The 18,797-nt window shown below is 48.5% G+C and overlaps 1 protein-coding gene and 1 long non-coding RNA gene across 7 annotated transcripts in view; both read right to left on the bottom strand.

Moving 5' to 3' along the window:
* VWC2 (von Willebrand factor C domain containing 2) overlaps positions 1-14,764 on the bottom strand; it is a 119,911-nt gene extending 105,147 nt beyond the window's left edge. For 2 of the 6 annotated variants that reach the window (XR_011538994.1, XM_070615570.1), the window contains exons 1-2: positions 13,089-14,764; positions 12,103-12,901 (exon numbers count right to left, since the gene is read on the bottom strand). Coding sequence is in view for 3 of the 6 variants with exons in the window: in XM_070615570.1 (XP_070471671.1) it covers positions 12,103-12,798 (696 nt within the window). In the remaining 3 variants the exon portion in view is untranslated. The remainder of the gene's footprint in view (positions 1-12,102; positions 12,902-13,088) is intronic. The other 4 variants (XR_011538995.1, XR_011538996.1, XM_070615572.1 and 1 more) reach the window with 3 other exon arrangements.
* Positions 2,695-6,659, bottom strand: LOC139082773 (uncharacterized). The gene is made up of 3 exons (XR_011538997.1): positions 6,419-6,659; positions 5,522-5,880; positions 2,695-3,484 (listed from the first exon to the last, which is right to left on the bottom strand). It is a non-coding gene; the product is annotated as an uncharacterized lncRNA (long non-coding RNA).
* Positions 14,765-18,797: the final 4,033 nt, after the last annotated feature.

Here is an 18,797-nt window from a genome sequence, read left to right as displayed (position 1 = left end):
CCTCATGTGAATAATTCCCTCAGATTAACATACATCATGCAGGGACTTGCTTATGAGTGGAAAAGATGCTGGCAGTGTTTACACGGCATATTTCATTTGGCAGCAAACAGCTGAAGAGCTAAGATGAGAATGAGGAAGACCGCATCTTCTGTGCTGAAGATCCAGACCTAGTGAACATTCTGGAAGTGCCCTAACCTGACAGATTACACAGTCAGAATAGATGCAGCAAAAAGCATGCTGGCCACCTGTTATGAACTGAATGTTTGAGTCCTCCCCATCTGTTCATCTGTTGAAGCCCTAACCCCCACTGCGAAGGCATTCAGAGGTGGGGCCTTTGGGGGGTATTAGGTCATGAGGGTGGGGCCCTCATGATGGGATTAGTGCTCTTACAAGAAGAGGAAAAGACTGGAGAGCACTCTCTGGTTTCTCTCCACCATGTGGGAAAACGAGAAGGTGGCATCTGAAAGCCAGGAAGAGGACTCGCAGTAGAACCCAACAGTGGCACCCTGATCTCAGACTTCTGACCTCCACACCCTGGCCTGATGCAAACAGAACAATATAGAGAGACAGGATGAGCCGGTGAAGAACCATGTGACCACAGGGCCATAGGCAGCCAGACTCAGGGCTCCACCCTGGGCACTGGGCCCAAAACAGGAAGGAGTCTCTCTTCTCCCACCTTGGGAACCTGGGTGACGCTGAGGTTTTGCTGGAGTTACTTTAATGGATACTTTGCTCATTCACAGATTCTTAAATTAAACTCTTAACAGAAGGGATGTGATGTCAATCAGGCATGACCTCCTACCTGGGGCAGACTAGGAGGAAAGAAAGCCCTCTGAAAACTCTTGTTAAAGCCAAATTCTTCTTCTTAAAAAAATGGGAGGATCTAATTAAAGGATTAAAGATAAGTAATCCTTGGGAGAAAGAAACAAAGAGCTTAATTTTCACTTAATATTCAAATAACTGAAATTAAATGTCTTCCAAAAACTAGGCTTTTAAAAGATGGGTGTGAGGATGTGACATGAGAATTGGTTCTCTCAGAGATCATAAACTCAAATTATTTCAGGGACCTGTCAAGTAAAAATCAAGGTAGTTAACTAGGGGCAGTAACATGGAGTACTGGGGACTGTGACAAACAGGCAAAAACCTTATTCCATTGAAACAAATATACATGTCTCTTCATGATGTGCGCGTGCACGCGCGCACACACAAAGAAAACAAAGCCACGTTGCTCCCTTTAGGCATTCTTCATTTGAGATGGCAGTAATAAGGCTCATCTTAGGCAGGGAGTAATGAAGATGACCAAAGGGGTGTGTCAGTTTCCTTCGCCCAAAGCTGGCCAGGCTGCAGGAAGAGGGCTCACACTCCCCAACTATAAAGTGGCCAAGTGAACTCCCTTCTGGACGCCATCCGAGGTCAGAGTCTGGCTGCCTTGTTGAAGCTCCCTTCAGTATGCATCCGCTGCCAATTACTCTGAAAGTGCCAGACCCGGGCCTGAGCCCGGAGCACAGCACACCTCTGGCCTTGCACCTCTCCTTGAAGCTGAACCTCTTCCAAAGCATTCGGAAATTACAATGGGATGCTGCCAGCAGTTTTCCCAGTTAATGAAGTCCCTCTCCATGGATTTTAAGCTCGGGTGAAGAAGACACTGCAGGGCTCGCTCACAAGAAAGGGATCCATCTCTGAGCTCAGACAAATGGGCAGCAGGGTCTCTGAGAGCTGACCGTTGAATTGTCAGTCACCCCTCGCTGTCACCCAGGAGAAGACAAGCTTATTTCCTCGGCTTCCTGGAGGGCAATCAGGAGCCAGAGGCGAACTTCGCTACCAGCAGGAGGTGACCTGAGCTGAGAGGCTGACATCAGAGCACAGTTGATCCCTCAGGCCATCTCAGGGGCCCAGGGAAAGGCAGCAGCCTTGTCAGAATTCTTTCTTTTCCAACCCACCCACCCCTGACATTTCTGCATGTGTGACATGGCTAAACTAGCAGCGGGTTGAAGCAAAGGTGCTCAGGCAGCCCTGGCCACGGGAGAAGGACTGCAGGCACCCTGGCCACGTGCAGCTCTGCACTGTGGGGAGGGACCAAGATGCCACCACGACAGCCCGTCCACTGGCTGAGGGCCCTGTGTCCCCAGAACATAACTGTCAACCATGCAAGAATGTGACCAGAAGTGGAGCTATAGCTCCTGACACCCAACAGAAATTAATAAATATAAGTAATGGCTTACTGGAAACTAATTTTGTATTTTGTTTCAAGCTTCCTAAAACAAAAATATCGAGATACTTTCTCAAAAAGGACATGGAATTTGAAAGTAAAATATAAAAAAGAAATTGTTGGGGCCAGCCCGGTGGCGTAGTGTTGAGTTTGCACACTCTGCTTCAACAGCCCAGGGTTTTGCCAGTTCGGATCCTGGGCATGGACTAGGACTACTCATCAAGCCATGCTGAGGCAGTGTCCCACATATAAGGACATACAACTAGAATATACAACTATGTACTGGGGCTTTGGAGAGGAAAAAGCAAAGAAGAATTGGCAACAGACATTAGCTCAGGGCCAATCTTCCTCACCAAAAAAAAAAAAAAAAAAGGAAGACGTTAAAAAAATGAAGTTGTTTTTAAAGCTGGACAAGGGAAATATCAATTAGTGCAGCATGTTAACTTATGAGGAAAGCAAAGAAACTATACAGATGGGCCAATCTGTTTGGTAGAGTTCATGCTATTATTTATTTCTGAGTTGCCTAGTGAGCACAGTGTACTGAGAGCCATGCAGGAGGAGCATAGTATTTTGAAATGGTCTGAATTTTCTTACATGGCCAACTGGAGCTTGGTGGCATCATGATCAGAAGCTCTGGACAGCAGGAGGGGCCTTTGATATGTTCACCTATTTCATGATTTGGCCTAAAGCTGAGGTGGCCCCTAGTAACAACTTTTTCCCAAGAACATTTAAAAGTTATATTGAACGGCCATTTCCTGTTTGTTTAAGGATAAAGTTCTCAACTGAAAATTCAGTGCAAGACACACCAACCCCTGCAAGGCACAGAAACATTAGTTCCACCTCCAGCTGGGCATGGCCACCCTGGAAAGCCCCGTTAGTTAGTCTACAGTTGGGGTTCTTAACCCCAGCCCCCTGACAGTGGTTGTCAGGGACTGTTCTGTACCCTGTAGGATTTCAGCAGCATGTCTGACCTTTACCCACTGGATGTCAACAACATCCTTCCACGCCACCCCCAGTTATAACAACCAAAAGGGTCTCCACATATTGCCAAATGTCCTCTGTGGGAGCAACGAGGTCCCTTAAAACCACTGGTCTACAGTTTGGTGAACAACAGGTTTCATTGCATTCCTCCTTGACTCTGTGACCCTGCTTCTGGGATCACAGTCCTTCTTCCTGAATTTCATCCTTTAGATTGCATTTTGAAGTTCTTTCAGTAAAGGTATTTTGGTGGTATGCTCTCCATTTTTGTTTGAAAATAACTGTTCAGGCTCCTTCCTAAAAGAGAGTTTTGTGAGATACATAAATCAGATTAACACATTTTCTCTTTGTTCTTGAAAGATGTTCTACCATTTTAGGTTTCCCACTGATGACAAGATGTCAGCTGTCAGCCTAGTTACTCTTATTTTGTAGGTGAAGTCTTTTCTCTCTGGTTGCTCTTAAAATCTTCCTTTTGCCTTTGGTGTTCTGCAGTCTCACTATGATATGGTTAGGTGTGCATATATTTTAATTTATCTTTCTTTAGATTCACTGAGATTCCTGAATCAGAAAATAAGGGTCTTTCAAGTAGAAGTTTCAGGCACTATCTCTTCATGTCCCTCATATTCTCTGCTATCTCTTTCAGAATTCTAACGTGATGTAAATTTGATCTTCTCTCTCTGTCCTCCATGTATCAAAACATCTCCTTCCTATGTTCCCATCTGTGTGTCTGTGTTTCTTTTTGGGTAAGTTTTTCAGATCTACCTGTTGGTTCACTAAATTATCTCGTAATTTGTACCTAATCTACTGTTAAACCCTCTCATTGAATATTAATTACAATTATTGTATCATTCATTTATACAAGTTCTATCTGATTCTTTCTCAAAGCTGACTAGTATTTTAGGTACACGTGTTGTTTACCCACACGTGTTTCAGTATTAACTTCTTTAAGCATGTTAAATATTCTCATGTATATCCCAACACCTAGGTCTGATTCTACTGCTTTGTCTCAGCTGAATCTTTCTTATGATACTCTTTCTTCTGACATGTAATTGTTATTCTCACATTCCTTGGAACACTATTTGTAGGGGTTCTTTGTGGCCTCCGTGGAGGGTGCATTCTTCCTGAATGCATTTGCTTCTGTCAGAACCTGTAGGCCTTGCCACCCTGGGCTCCCTTTAAAGAATAATATTCCGCTTTATGGACTGCTCCAGTAGGCAGTATGGGCTCACGCCCATAAGAGGGCACGGACACTAGAGTCAGCAGCTATTCAGAGAAAACTTTCCAGCTCTGCACAGCGTGGAGGCCCATTCAGGGGAGTTTGTCTGCACTGTCCTTTGCAGGACAGGCTCTTTGGGGGAGCATGGCTGTATGGTCCTAATCTGATTCTCTCTACTTGGGGTCCTGAACTCGTCACATGCCTCAGCCTGACATGAGTCCAGGGGCATCACCAGATGCTCTCAGCCACCACTGCAAGCCTGAATTTCCTCTCTGGATTCCAATTTCCACTTCCAGGGGTTAATTTCCCTTACTTTTTTGCCACTTCAGTGTGCTTTTAAGATGCGTTTTATACAATATTCGGAATTTCATGAGTTTTGTAAATGGTGGGTTTTCAAGCTATCAGTCTTCCATATGCTCAGGCAAGGGGTGTCTCATCATGTTTAAAGTAGAATCACTTCTGCCATAACTGGAAAGGCGCAGAGCCACATGGCATCTCAATTTTCCGTCCCTATGCTTTTCCATGGGCCTAGGGCCTCCGAGAGAACTCACAGGGCCACAGGCAGATGTCTGACATCATCCTTTTCTACAGATTCGAAAGGCACTCTATGTCCTGGCCGCACCCCAGTGCCTGACAGAAATAGAATGAGAAGTGAAATCCAGCTGGCAAGATCTCAGCCTTGGAATAGATGAGCAGCAAGAAGGATTTCCAGCTACATGGTCAGAACCACACTATGAAGGATGGCTACAAGGTGCATAGACTTGGGTGGAAAACCATGTCCGTTACTCAAACTTGCAGTTGTTCTCTTTGAGACAAACTCTTGTCTTTTCCCTAAAAATCTGCTCTAGGATTCCTCTGTTATTTAAAAACAAATCATCAACAATAGAGTCCATATAACCGGCTTCCACCTGCATCCCCTGCAAAGCCCCTCCTGATGCTCCTCAAAGCACATCACACACTATAGGCTCACTGATATTTATTCAAAAAAGCCATCCCTAATGATGAGAGCCTCCACAGGTCGGTCTTTCTAGAGACCAAAAACCGTGCTGGGGGCAGTTACCGCCCAAAAGACGCACACTCACACACTCAACACAATGCTCCTAAAACTCCACACTCACCTCGCAGCAGGTTTTTTTTCTCCTATTTGTTCAGAGCTTTGTAGGTTCCAATTGCTTTCATATATATCTCATTTACTTCTTATAATGTGAGAGATAAGCAGGATATTCTCCACTTTTTACCACCAGAAAATAAGGAGGCTCTGAGAATTGCCCAGGGGCACAAGGATGAACTAGAACAAGGGCTCACACCAACATCTTTAGACGTTAAGTACTCTGTCCTTGAAGTTCTAGAAGCTGACTCTCCACCCGTGCTGAAGGGGCAGGATGTGTTAGCGTGGGTCCTCGGCTCCTAGGCCTCCTCTGATACCAGCTGGCTGTTTTGAATAACGCACTGGTTTCCTAAGGGGAAGTTTCTCCACCTGTGAACAGAGAGGCATTACAAAGCCATGTGGCTACAGGACCACAGGTAAATCCTGCTGAGTGGGGACATGGTCAGCTGGAAAGCAATTGCTCTTCTCAAGAGGCAGCCCCACTCAGCTGCAACAGATGGCGGCCACCTGGGAATCATCCCGTCTTCACAACAAATTGGCAATCTGGGTATTTACACGAACCTCTGATTTGTTAAGTATCTGCACTAGTCAAACAAATCTCTCATGTGCTGTGAGCCAAGCGGAACCTCTCCCTGGGCTGGATCTAGCTCTCAAGCCACCAGTCTGCCCCCCGTGGGCCCGATAATCTCCAAGGTCCTGCCACTTCTGAGATCTGGTGTTCGGTCCACTGCCCACTGGAATCCTTCCCTCTTGCCTTCAGGGAGCTCTTGGAACTCCTGTTCTCATTACAACTCAAGATTTCACACTTTGAAGGACACAGATTCATTCATTTTGTCCTAGATGGCTTAAGTCAGCTATAACATAAATCCACATAAAAAACACTTAACCAAATAGGTGCAGCATTTACCGGACACAAATGTGGGCCAGGTGCTCCTGTATAAGCTTCCCCTTCTCCATGTACAAGAAATTCTCTCAGCCACGCACAACATGACGCTTCATCACCACATGATCATGAAGATGAGATGGCATAGCTGGAAGCAACCATCTTCACGGTACAGCAGACTATGACTCAACTCCTGGCTCCACCATATACTGGCTCAATAACTTCAGTCAAGTTAATTCACTCTTTTGAAACTTAATTTTCTCTCCTTTAAAATAGAGGAAATACCACCAACTCGTCAGTCTGTTGGTTCCCTTCTTCCCATTATAAAAGACCAAATTTCTATGGTGTTTATCCCATGTTTACAAATCAAATATGGCCTGGATCATGTAAATAAACAGTCATTGAAGTTGCGTTTCCCCACCTGAGTTTGGGGCATATCTGCAAGGTCCAGAAAATCCATATGACTCCTTTTTTTTTAATTGTTACTGTTTAAATGGCTTTCAACAGAAAGGCAGAAACTGAGAAGTCCAGAATGTGCAAAATCTTACTTGGAACCAAAACAAACTCAGAGGCAGCAACAGCACATGCACTAAACTGACGTACAGAAAAGAACATAAACTCTACACAGCTTGATGCATTTTACTTTGCAAAGGTAAATAATGGTACTGTTTTTGGTAACATCAAACATTTTGTTTTTAAGTAACATCAGCCAAAAGAATATAAATACCATTAGACTGAAAAATATGAAGAATCACGTCTTTCTCTTTATTGCCACTTTCTCATAACTGCAATAGAAATCTAGGTGGAGCTTTTGATTCCACATTTCAAATAAGATTTTTTTTCTTAATAAAGTGCTAGAAATGAGATTTTGCCACAGGGTTAATCATAAGTCAGACACTGAAGCCATAGGCGAGGGTTTGGTTTCACCCAGTGGTCTCGAATCATTTCACCTGCAACTCCCCCTTCCAGTTTATCTCCAGTACTATAGTCCTCAGGCTTTGAAAGACAGTCGAGCAAGCCGCACTTATTAATAATTCATGCTGTCTTTTTCATCAAAGACTTCTACAATTGCCAATCAGAGCTCCTGATCAGCTATGATAACTAGTGTGGACACATTGAACTGATATCATCCCAACCCAAAGCAACGGAATGTGAAGTTTTAGTTATCCCTTATGGTCCTTATCTTAGAGAGCTGCATAAATTCCATTAGGTTCTATAAAACACTGAAACAAGCTTGCAGACCCCATTTCTATCTTCACAGTCCCCCACAGATCAGGATTCCCATGAGGGGGACAACTCCTTTTGTTGCTCCAAATGGAATCAATTTTTATTAATGAATTTCAAATTTGATTTGCTGTTGGCCTGTATGGTAGTCATCAGGGGCGAATTTAAAACTGCTCAGTAGAGCCCCTCCTAGTCACCACTTAGTTATGGACTATACAAGGACCCACTGACATAAGGACAATAATTCCTAAAGTGGTGCTGAGAATGGAATAGAATCAGAGTGGTCTAGGTGGGCTGCTTAATTATGTTTATCAGGCATTTAGTTTATTACTAATCTTTCTGTACCTTCTTTATAAATTCTTTCTTCCAATCATACTTGCTGATGCCCCCTTCTCCCCACCACATTCCTTACATCTAGTTGGTTCCATGTCTATGAGGTCAACTCTGGTCATTGACACCCTATGCTGTGGGCTGGATCGTGTCGCCCGCCTCCTAAAACGCTGAAGTCCTTACCCCAATACCTCAGAATGTGACTGTATTTAGAGACAAGGTCTTTACAGAGGTAATTAGGTTAAAATGAGGTCATATGGGCTGGCCCCAATCCAATCTGACTGGTGTCCTTATAAGAAGAGATTAGGAGACAGACATGCACAGAGGGGCGACCATGTGAGGACACAGGGAGAAGGCAGCCATCTGCATGCCATGGAGAGAAAGGCCTCAGGAGAAACCAGCCCTGCCAACACCTTGATCTCAGACTTCCAGCCTTCAGGGCCATGCAACAATAAACTTCGATTGTTTAAGCCCCCCAGTCTGTGGTACTTTGTTATGGCAGGCCTAGCAAACGAATACACCCTAGAAAGCAGAGAGCACATGAAAATACCATTCATTTATGAAAAATATAAACCAATAGACAGGCTTCCTTACTCAAAGTTGGACACCTGCTGGTATAAGCTGAAGAACAAGACACTTGATATATTTGAGAGGCAGTGGAGGAAATGCTATTAGTAACTATGTTTTTATTCGGATATACAAATTAAATTGCAAACATCTCTGGAGGAATGAAGATATCACTCTAATTATTAGCAGCTTACTGGTATTTCACTGAAGCAGTGAGGTCTTCTGCTGACATCTGGCTGAGATGAACAAGGCTGTAAGGAATGGGAGTTGTAATGGGGCAAGAGCACAGAGAGAAGGGAAAGACAGGTTTGAAGTAAGGAGAAAACCCAGCAGAGAGGGCAGCAAGCAGACAAGCACCCAAAGAAAGAGAAGCGCAGGAAGACAGGGAGTAGCCAGGCTCTCGCCAGGACCGGATCCCCATCACACGCACAAGGCAAGATCTGGAGTTCTGGCTGCTTCTCACCTCAGACACCCACAATCAGCATCCAGCCTCCATCAGTAATTTCCTCTCTCTCGGGAAGCAGAGGACAGACTGTCAAGGTGTCTGTGTGCCTCCCAGGGAAAGAGGCCCAGACCAGCGTCCATTTTGTGTCCTTCCTTGTAACAGTGTTCCAAGCATGACCCTATTGTACCATAACCTCCATCTAAATTACATTTTCTTCAGAGAAATGCAAAGTGCTTCAGACAGAAAATGCTTTCTTTTTCCATTTTCCATAGACTTTGTGCTATGCAAACTACAGGCTACAAATGATTTCCCTCTGAAGCCCAGAATACCCAGCACAGTCATGTGAACAATTGTTGTACCCTGGCACTCAACATCACAATTCTCCATTACTACAACCCACAAACCCCTTGGACTCACAGCTGTCCCCCTACCGTTCTACATTCATCCTTCCAAAGCACCCATCCATACTGCATCCCTTCTTCTATACGTTAAAGAAATAAAAAATGCAGACACTAAATGACTTGTACAAAGCCACACTAAATTAGGGAACTATCTAGAAATTTTCTCATACTAACAGAAATGAACAAGCACAATCCATACAATGAAATAGCTATGTAGCTGTACATATTATAGCAGCATACATAATTAAAAATTTGTAGCAGCTTTGCAATATTCATGCACTGTACATCCTGGCAGCTGGTAAAGATTGGATGAAAGTTAAGAATGAAGTGTCACTTGAAGATGAAAGATACGCTTAAGACTCTAAGAATAGGTATATTACAATTCTTCCCAAGATTGTAATCTTTACAATCTCCCTTTTGTTGCTATCATCTCCCATCTCCAGAGTTTGAAACATCTTCCACCTGTTGACAACCAATTTTTGAAAACAGGAATCAAATAAGAGATCTCCCTCCCCCATATGCAAAGGCAGCCTCACAGCATCTAGCACTTAGCCATGTGTTACTTAACAGAAGTTGGAGTTCTTCCTTCTACCTATGATCTCAGGTCCACAAGTGGCCCACTCTACCATGAGCTTTGTAGATCAAAATGCTAATAATTCCTCAGACTACCTCATGGGACACTTCTAAGAAATGACTATGGAATTATATACAATGCAAACAATAAATGTTACTAATTAATAACTAACTGCTCATCTTTGATCTTATAACACTTAGATTTCCTGATGAACGTAAAACACTCAAGAGAATTGTTTTGTTGGGCCCACACATATAGGCCTGTCCCAGGCCAATATGGAAGGTCTCTCCTCTGATCTCCACCAGAACCCATGGCCACCTTTCCCTCAGCACTCTTTTTTTTTTTTTGAGGAAGACTGGCCCTGAGCTAACATCTGTGCCCATCTTCCTCTACTTTATATGTGGGATGCCTGCCACACCATGGCTTGACAAGTGGTGCCATCCCCACACCCGGGATCCAAACCAGCAAACCCCGGCTGCCCAAGCGGAAGGTGCAAACGTAATCGCTGCACCACCGGGCCAGCCCCGCCTCAGCACTTTTGTATTGCATCCAAAACATCTGGAGAGGTGTCTGCCTGGCTCCCCAGTAGACGGGAAGCATGTTGAGGTTAAGACTCCTAACTGACTTCTGTTACATGGCCAGGTCCTAGTTCACGTAGGGTTGTCATCAAATTTACCTTTCTTTCTCCAAAGGGCTGAAGCAAAGAGCAGTGAGCATTAAGTAGGTATGCCTGGAGAGCTCCCATGAGCCTTAGAAATAGCTGGCCCCTTATCTTACATAGGAGAAAAAGGAAACCCAGAGGGAAGATGTGCTTTGTTCCCCTTACGCAACTGGTTAGTGGCAAAGGCAGAATGGAAACTCATGTTTCCTGACTCTACATCCCAGCATTCTTTCCTACTTTGTACATTATCTGTAGATCTGTCCTCCTGGCTTTACATATGCACAACACTTGGGAATTCAATACGCCCTGTCACACCCTGGGCACATTCCCAATCTGCAGATGTCAGAGGCTGTGCTCTGGGGGACTCCTGCAGGATTCCTCCCCCGTGCCTCCCACGCTCAGCTTTGGGGACTACAGGTCCCAGGATGCCCTCTGTAGCTCAGGAAATTTCTGGCATGCCAAGTCAACTGGCCAAGCCCAGACAAGCCACAGGTTGAGCCCACCATGCAGGGTTGGAAAGGCTGAACAGTCATGCAGGTCTCTCCCCGGCCCGCCAGAGAAGACTTAGGGCTTTCGGAGTACACTGGAGTTAGCGCATGCGTGCTGGGTAGCACCTCCCTCCAAACCAGAGCCCCCAACGCGGCTGGGCTCTTGGTTCCAGTAGAGTGTATGGAGAAAAGCATGCGCTGCAGGGCTGAACTGCTTAGCTTGACAGGAGTCGGCTTCTTAATAGCCGCCTTGCCTTCAACACGTTATTTAAATACTCTGTCTCAGTTTCCTCTTCTCCATAAACCAGAGCTAATACACTACTTTATTGCAGGTATGAGGTTTAACCAAGTTAACACACGTGAAAAATGGAACCTGGAGCCTGACACACAGTATGCAAACAAGAAGGCCAGTGCTAATACTATTGCTAGTACTCATCTAAAATAAAACTGTTTTTAACCATAAACTGGACTTCTTGTTTTTGCCGTCCTCTATGTTTTGGCATCCAATGAGCAAGCATTTTTCTTTTTCTTTTAATGTTTAGCACATTTGCATGACACTCCAACACGTAATCTAGGGAATTGCCTTATTTATATGAATAGTCTCCCTTAATTGGCTATTAGCGGAAGAATATATCCCAAATGGCACGGTAAATTACCCTGTGTTTGAAAACAGGTTGAGCATTTCAGCAGCAACACTTTTAAATTAGGAGCAGTAAATTAATGTTAAAAGTACAGCCAATAAGTCTGTTCGGGGCGGTCCCTTCAGTGCCATGGGCTTCATTCTAATGAAACCCTTTTATAACGAAGACCAAAGAAATTAAAGTGGATTGGCCACATTGCTTTAAAGGATTACCTCTGCACTGAAAAAGAGAGGTCGTGTTAAGGGGACAGGAGCACAGCGCTGTCCGCCTCTGAAAACCAGAGAATGCCTCTTCTTCAAAGTGGGGACACAGAGCACAGAGCGGCGTCACCCCTTCCTGGGAGGTGCAAAGCCGCCGGGCGGGCGCTCGCCTCTTACCACGAACTCCTCCAGAGTCTGGTAGGTCTTGCCCCGGAACTCGCAGTAGTTCTTCCTCTCCTTGCACTGCGGGCAGCACTGGCTTGTATCAACGTGGATGCAGCGCGGGTGCAGCCGCGGGCACTCAGGCTGCGCGCACAGCGGCCCCTCCTCGGTGCACAGGCACGGGCAGGCCGAGGGGCCCGGCGCGAACTTCTCCCCGATGGCGTACACGAAGCCGCTCTCATCCACGCAGCCCTTGCCGCGGTAGTCCGGGTACACGTACTCCTCAGGCGGCTCAGGCGTGGGCGCGAGGTCCGGGCTGGTCGCGTCCTGGGCAGCGGCGGCCGGGGGCTCCTCCTGCGGGGTATCCCCACGAGGCCGGACCTGCAGGTCCCCAGCCTTGGCGCCCGTGCCCTGGGCGGTCCAGGCCTGCTTCTGCTTGCTCCACGCCTCCCGGCCGGCGAGCCCGCGGCCGCCCTTGGTCTTCCAGTCCCGGCCGCTGCCACCCTCGTCCCTCGCAGGACGCCCGAGCTCGCTCACCCGCCCCGGGCCGTCCCGAGACGCGTGCTCGCGCTTCTCCTGACCTGGCTGCTCCGGCGCCTGGGCCAGTTTCTCCAGCGGGATGCTCGGACTGCACAGAGCCACCATCAGGCAGCAGGTGACCAGGAGGGAACTGGACAGCGCGCCAACTGCCATCGCAGTGGAGCTGGGCATCCCCTACCACGTCCCGGCGGGCGGGCGGGCGGGGAGCGTGGCCGAGGGGCGAGTCGCATTCACAGCCCGGGGGCGCGCCGCCGCCAGCCGAGAGCCGCCGTCCCTGCGGAGAGAACAGCAGCACAGCTGAGCCCCGCGGCCCGCGCACGCCCCGGCCCCCACCCGGCCCCGCGCCGCCCGGGCTCCCGAAGCGCTCTAGATTAACCAGCTGGACCACGCGGGCGGGGGCAGCATGCCCAGCGTCGGTGCACAGCCGGGATCCTTAGACATCCCAAATTGTGGAAACGTACATGGAAGCGAAGTCCCAGAAAAACACCGGCGGGCAGTGTTTCTCACGTAGTCGTGACTGGCGGTGGAGATGGCCGAGGGCGGGTGTCGGAGCCGCGGGAGTGCAGCGAGCCAGGCCCGCGCCCCCTGCAAAGCTCCACATAGAGCCACATAATTCAGGAGATGAGGGTGCCCCTCCCTGGGTCCTAGACACACTTTCTCAAAGGTTATTAAGCGGAGAATTCCGCAGTGGAGTTGGATGCGGAAGACCGTATAGGAAGCTTAAGAGGGAATCCCTCCCTCGCTTGCCTTAGGGCATTGGGGGAAAAGGGGAGGAAGGGGGTTAAGCAGAGCTTCTAGGACCCCGTGATTCATTTCTAGCAACTTTTTAAATGCCTTCAGTTGGGAAGCAAATGCTGCCTCCCCACCCTCCTCCCCAGGCCTCGGTGCCCATAAGGATGATCCTGATCATGCAGGGCGGCAGGGTGGAGGATTCCGGAGGCTTCTGCTCCTCCACTGGCCACCCGCCGCCAGCCCACCGCTCAGCGGCTCCAAGCGGTGCTGAGAGACCCCCGCGCGGGCCGCAGCGCTCAGTCTTGTAATTGCTTTTACCCCAGAAAGGGTCTTGGAGGTGCAACAGAAGTGTCCGGGGCAGCACTAAGGTGTGCGGAGGGGGAAGTTGGGGTTGGAGGGTGCGGGTTGGGGGCTGAGTCCCTCTCGTTCTCCTGGTCTCCAAAAGCCTTTCTGGATCCCAAAGTTTTTGCCGCCCAAAGGGGCCGAGAGAACCCTAGATGCTGCAGGGTGCCAGCAACCCAACCTCTCTCCGTTTCGCTCTCCTACTCCCTCTCCCAATTCAGCGCGTCTGGGTGTCTGCCTCCCTCCCCCTCAACCAGCTTCCAGTAGGGCTCTGGTCTTCCGCGCCTATTACTCCCTCTCAGCTCCGGCCCAGACGACCTCAGCCCTGGGCAAGTCGCCCGTATTTACAAACTTGGCGTGGGGGTGGGGGAGCTCCTCCCAGAAGCAGAGAGGCGGACGGGTTGCCAGGGCACGTCCAACGCGCACGGCGCGGACACCCAACATGCACCCTCATCCCTGGGGGCGGGCGCCCAGCCTACATACATGAGCACAGGGCGCGGGCCGGTCGCTGGGCTCGCGGCGGGCGCGGGGACAGCAGCGGCGGGCGCGGCCCCGGGGCACCGGCGCCCATTCTCTGGCTGGCCGGGGACCCGCGGGGGCGCACCGCGGGTAGCGCAGCCCCACCTGCGTGCTCCGCCCGGCGCGTGCACCGGCTAGGGCGTCTCCGCGGGCTTGCTCATCTCGCTGCCGGCGGCCGGTAGTCGCGGCCCCAACTCGCGTCAGTGCCCGCACCGCCCTCAGCCGCTCATCCCCGGGTATCGTCCCCGCGTCTCGGCGCCGAAGCACGCCCTGGGAGCCGCCGGGGCTCTGCCCCGCGCCCCTCCACCGGCAGGTGCAGGGAGCTCTCCAGACCAGGCAGCCGGGATGCCGGGGCAGCCGTGCCGTGTCGGAGGCAGAGGAGACGCCCGGAGCGCGGCGCGCCGGCGAGTGGCACCGAGGCCGGCGCAGGAGCCGGTGCGTCCGCCTCCCGCCTTCTCGCCTCCCCCTGCCGCAGCCGCCTCCCGCCCCGCGCGCTCTCCTGCTCGGGAGGCGTAGCCGCGGCGTCCCGCGCTGCCCCGGGGTTGGAGGACCTCCCGCCCGCTCGCTCCCCTTTCCGGCAGCGCAACCCACCTGTCAGTCTCCTGTGCGGCCGCCTCCTCACCTCCCCGGCCGCTGCCAGCCTTGTCCTGGCTGCCATTCTCCTTCCTTGTCACTCCATCTCCAGTGGACCTTTCATCTGGGCTTTTTTTTTCTTTCCTTTATTCTTTTCTTTAATTTCTTCTTCCTAATTGGCCCCCCTCTGGCTTTCCTCCCTGTGGACAGCTTGGTTTTGCCACTGTGAAAAACCTGAACCAAACTGTGTTCAATTTGGAATCCGAAGGCCATGTTAGTTTACACTGTTTGGAGTTTTTTTCTCTTCACATTTTAGAAACCCAGAAGTACAAACGTGGAGGAGTAAGAAACTCGTAAATATCCAAACAACCTATTTTCTGAATCTCTGCCAATCTCTCTCCTTGGTCCCCTCTCCCCTTTCCTGCCCGTTCTCTCTTTTGTCAAGCAGAGAAACGTTTTCAATTAACTTTGTTAGAATGCTAAACTGTTAAGCAGAGGCCTATGTGGTTCAAACTTGTTTTTACTCTTTGAACTTAGTCAATAGATTTGTCACTTTTCTTGGATAAAGGAGAAAAGGTACCTGTTTAAATTAACTCCTAGAGTGGAATTTTTGTAGAAATGTGCATTCCCAGGGCAGTGGTTTCTGCTTATGTCATCTTAGAATCACAGAAAATGCTCAGATGCAAAACACACAACGTTTTCTCCAGGTCAGGCCCTTGTTGGGAGGTGGGATGATTTCAGACAAATTCTTCTTCTCCCCCACCTCTTTATGGTGGACAGACCAGATTTAAATGAGGTGCTAGAAAGGACAGGAAGGCCACAGGAAGCCTGGGGGAGAAGGTGCTTCCCCTTAGCCACAAAAACACAAAACAAAACAAAAAGCGAAAAAGCGAAATATGAAAACTGGAGCTGGGTGGAAAGTTTCTTTGTTCAGAATGATTTGAGCCCCTCTGCCTTGGCAGTCCCTGCTCTCTTTTCTTCCTGTCACCCCAAGGCATAGACAGATTACATTTGCCTGTGAATGTAGCAGCCTGGACATCCGGGATAATTCTTCTCCAGTCATTAAATATGTTTGTTTTGCCAAGTGCTCTCATATGGTTGCATTGGGGTAGCCCCAGGTAGATGTGACTGATAATAATAAAATTCTAATAGTATGTGTGAAAGACCTATTTCCAACTGAAAAACTGGTTGGGGAGCCAATTAAGGGAATCATGATGTCTCTTTATTGATCCCATGTCAATCAAAGGTCCTGATGAATCAGAAAGCTTTTGTCTCAGCTCCTGGTCTCACTGGAGAGCCATGATTATGAGACAGTGGAGCTCCCAAGAAGAGGCGTGGCCAAATTAGGAACTAATTGTGTGACCTAGTGTCCAAATCACTTTATTCTGTCAGATCCTCTCAGAGGTGGTGTGATAGAGCAGATGAGATGAAGGGGAAATAGTTTTAGAAGGATTTCTGTCCTTAGTGAAGAACAATGCCATGCAGCCTTGTTTAGCTGAGTAATTCAAGGAAATATAAGGGACTTTGCAGGCATCGAGGGAATTTGCAATTTATTGCCGATGTAATACTTTTTTCTGATGTTCTCCACTTCCTGTTTTTTGGTTTTTGTCTGTGTTTTTTTCAGGCTACAGAGTAAGAGGCAGTAGCAGGAAGATCTCTGGTCAGGGAGTGAGATGACATGGGACTCAGCGGGCTCCACCAGGGCCAGGTTTTGCTACCTCAGACAAGTCATCCAGTGTCTCAGGGATCATCTTCTCATCTTTAAAAGGAAGAAGAGAAAATCTCAAAATGCATGGGATCCCCAAACTGCTCTGGGACTATGGCGTATTTCTGCCGGTTTGCCCTGTTTTAACCCAGTTTATTACTTCCATCTTTCTGGGTGTCAGAGTTATCAATCAACTGAAGCACAGTTTTACTCAGTAATGAGTCTGAGAGTGTGTGCTCAGAATCCAGGCCCATCTGAGCAAGAGGCAGAGCAGGTGGGTTCCAGGCCAAGATCAAAGTTGCCTCTTCAGTGGCCTTTTCTGTCCCCTTAGGCAGAACAATTCTTGCCTTCCTCTTCACCACTGAAGGCAAGATTTACATGTCTGCTACAGGCCTTATAGCAATTGACTTTCTCCAAGCCCCAGGGTATCTGCACCCACTCTGAAACAGCAGCTTATTAAAGGGCTGGAGCTATACTGGATTCATCCTTCTATGCTTATAGCCTAGGACCTAAGTGAACCAAATGAGGAGGGAGAGAGAAAAGAGGGAGAGAAGGAAAGATAGAAGGAAGGAAAAGGAGGGTGTGAGGGAGGAAGGAAGAGAAGGGAGGAAGAAAGCCAAGGTGGGAAGGAAAGGAGGAAGGGAAGGAGGGAGGAAAGAAGGAGAGGAAGGGAGGAAAGAGAAGGGAGGGTGAGAGGGAGGGAGAAGAAAGCTGGGTGAAATGGGTGAAAGCTGGGTGAGTTTATTACTCACACAATGCTGGGCATGCTCATAGCCATCTCATTCAGTTCCTTGCAATGCTCCCAATCTTGGGAGGGTCATTATTGTTTCTTTCCATTTTGCCAGTGGGAAACCACACTTCAAAGAGGTTGTGATTTGACTAAGGTCACAGCTAATACGGCAACAGTCAGCTTGACGTGAAACCACAGACCCTAATCCCATTGCTGTTGTCCCAATGCACACAGCTGCCTGTCAATTGTTTGTTGTACCTACTAAATGGGTTCTCCCAGCTTCTCTCTTCAGCTGATCCCTCATGACCTTGTTTACTGGGCCCATGTCCCTAAGAGCACAGAGAAGCAATGGGGGTAAAGGCTAGAACAGGCTGTGTGTCCTTAAGTCAGTTTCTGGAACTTACTCGTGTTCACATGCATAGATCAACCCAACCTATAACAGGGCTCAGTGTATGTTTGCCAAGGAATGGGGGACAAATTGATACATGGAGGGTAATTTGATGGAAAATGGCTCAGACCCAGGAGAAGAGGACTAAGGAGGAGGTTTGCCTTGAGGGGAAAAGTAAGGAAGCTGAATTGGGAAGAAGGTACGTCAGAGGACAGAGTTGGAAGCCAAGAAGAAGAGATGTCAGGAAACTTAGCTCTGCACCTAGAAGGATGAGATGAGGTCATCTGCTGGAAGTGAGGGAGGCAGAGGTGGTGTTTGTGGCTCGAGAGTAGAAAAGAGACTGTGCAAAATGAAATATGGAATGAGGTTAGGATGAGTGAAAAAATGGCCGAGGAACCGAGGGCCTTATGGAGACTAAAAAGCAAATGCATGGAGGGTACAAGCACCCTGTTTTACAAGCATTTTCTTGACAGGTAAAAGAGCCACCTGCGCATGTGGAGGAGAGCTGCTTTAGAAGAGGCAGTGGAGAGAGGGTGTGCTGCCAGTACTTCCTGGCTATAAGGGTGAGGAGATGCAGAGCAGCTCCCGGGGAAGGAGAGCCTTCTGGGAACTCATGTTCCAGGTACAGCAGGGCAGCAGCTGCAGCAGTGTTTGCAGAAAATGTGGAGCCCCCTCGCATAGCTTGCTGATCACTGATTGCCAGGATCCAATAAATAAGTGTTGCTTTCATTTAGTTCACACCTTTGGCAAAGCTGTATTTAACTTGAATCCTGGCCTTGAGCCAGTGAAGGAAGAGCTCTAAAACCCTTATCTTTCGGGGTAATAAGGAGTAAAAGCCACCTCCACCTGAAATCAAGGGTCACCAGGATTTTTGTGCTTCAGAAGGTTGACCACTAACTCAGCTTAATGTGTGGGAGAAGCCACCATCAGAGCTCAGGTGGCTTTTTATGGATGTAAACAGAGCAAGCCCGGCTGTCAAGGGAGACACTAATTAAGGTTCCTCTCTGGATTGGGCTACAAGGCAGCAGAAGCAACAGCTCCATTCCTGCTTACCCTTTTGATACATGCCTGTGGTTGAGAATTGCTGCTCCCTCAACTGGCCTGCTGCACAGCCTGCCTGATTACACCTCCCTTCGGAGGCTCATCCCTTCTGCTGTTATGCCAAAAGTCAGCAGCATCTG

This window comes from Equus przewalskii, chromosome 4 (genome assembly GCF_037783145.1).
Source record: "Equus przewalskii isolate Varuska chromosome 4, EquPr2, whole genome shotgun sequence".
Taxonomy (NCBI): domain Eukaryota; kingdom Metazoa; phylum Chordata; class Mammalia; order Perissodactyla; family Equidae; genus Equus; species Equus przewalskii.
The sequence above is the reverse complement of the archived record's forward strand: the minus strand, read 5'-3'. Positions and strand labels throughout refer to the sequence as shown.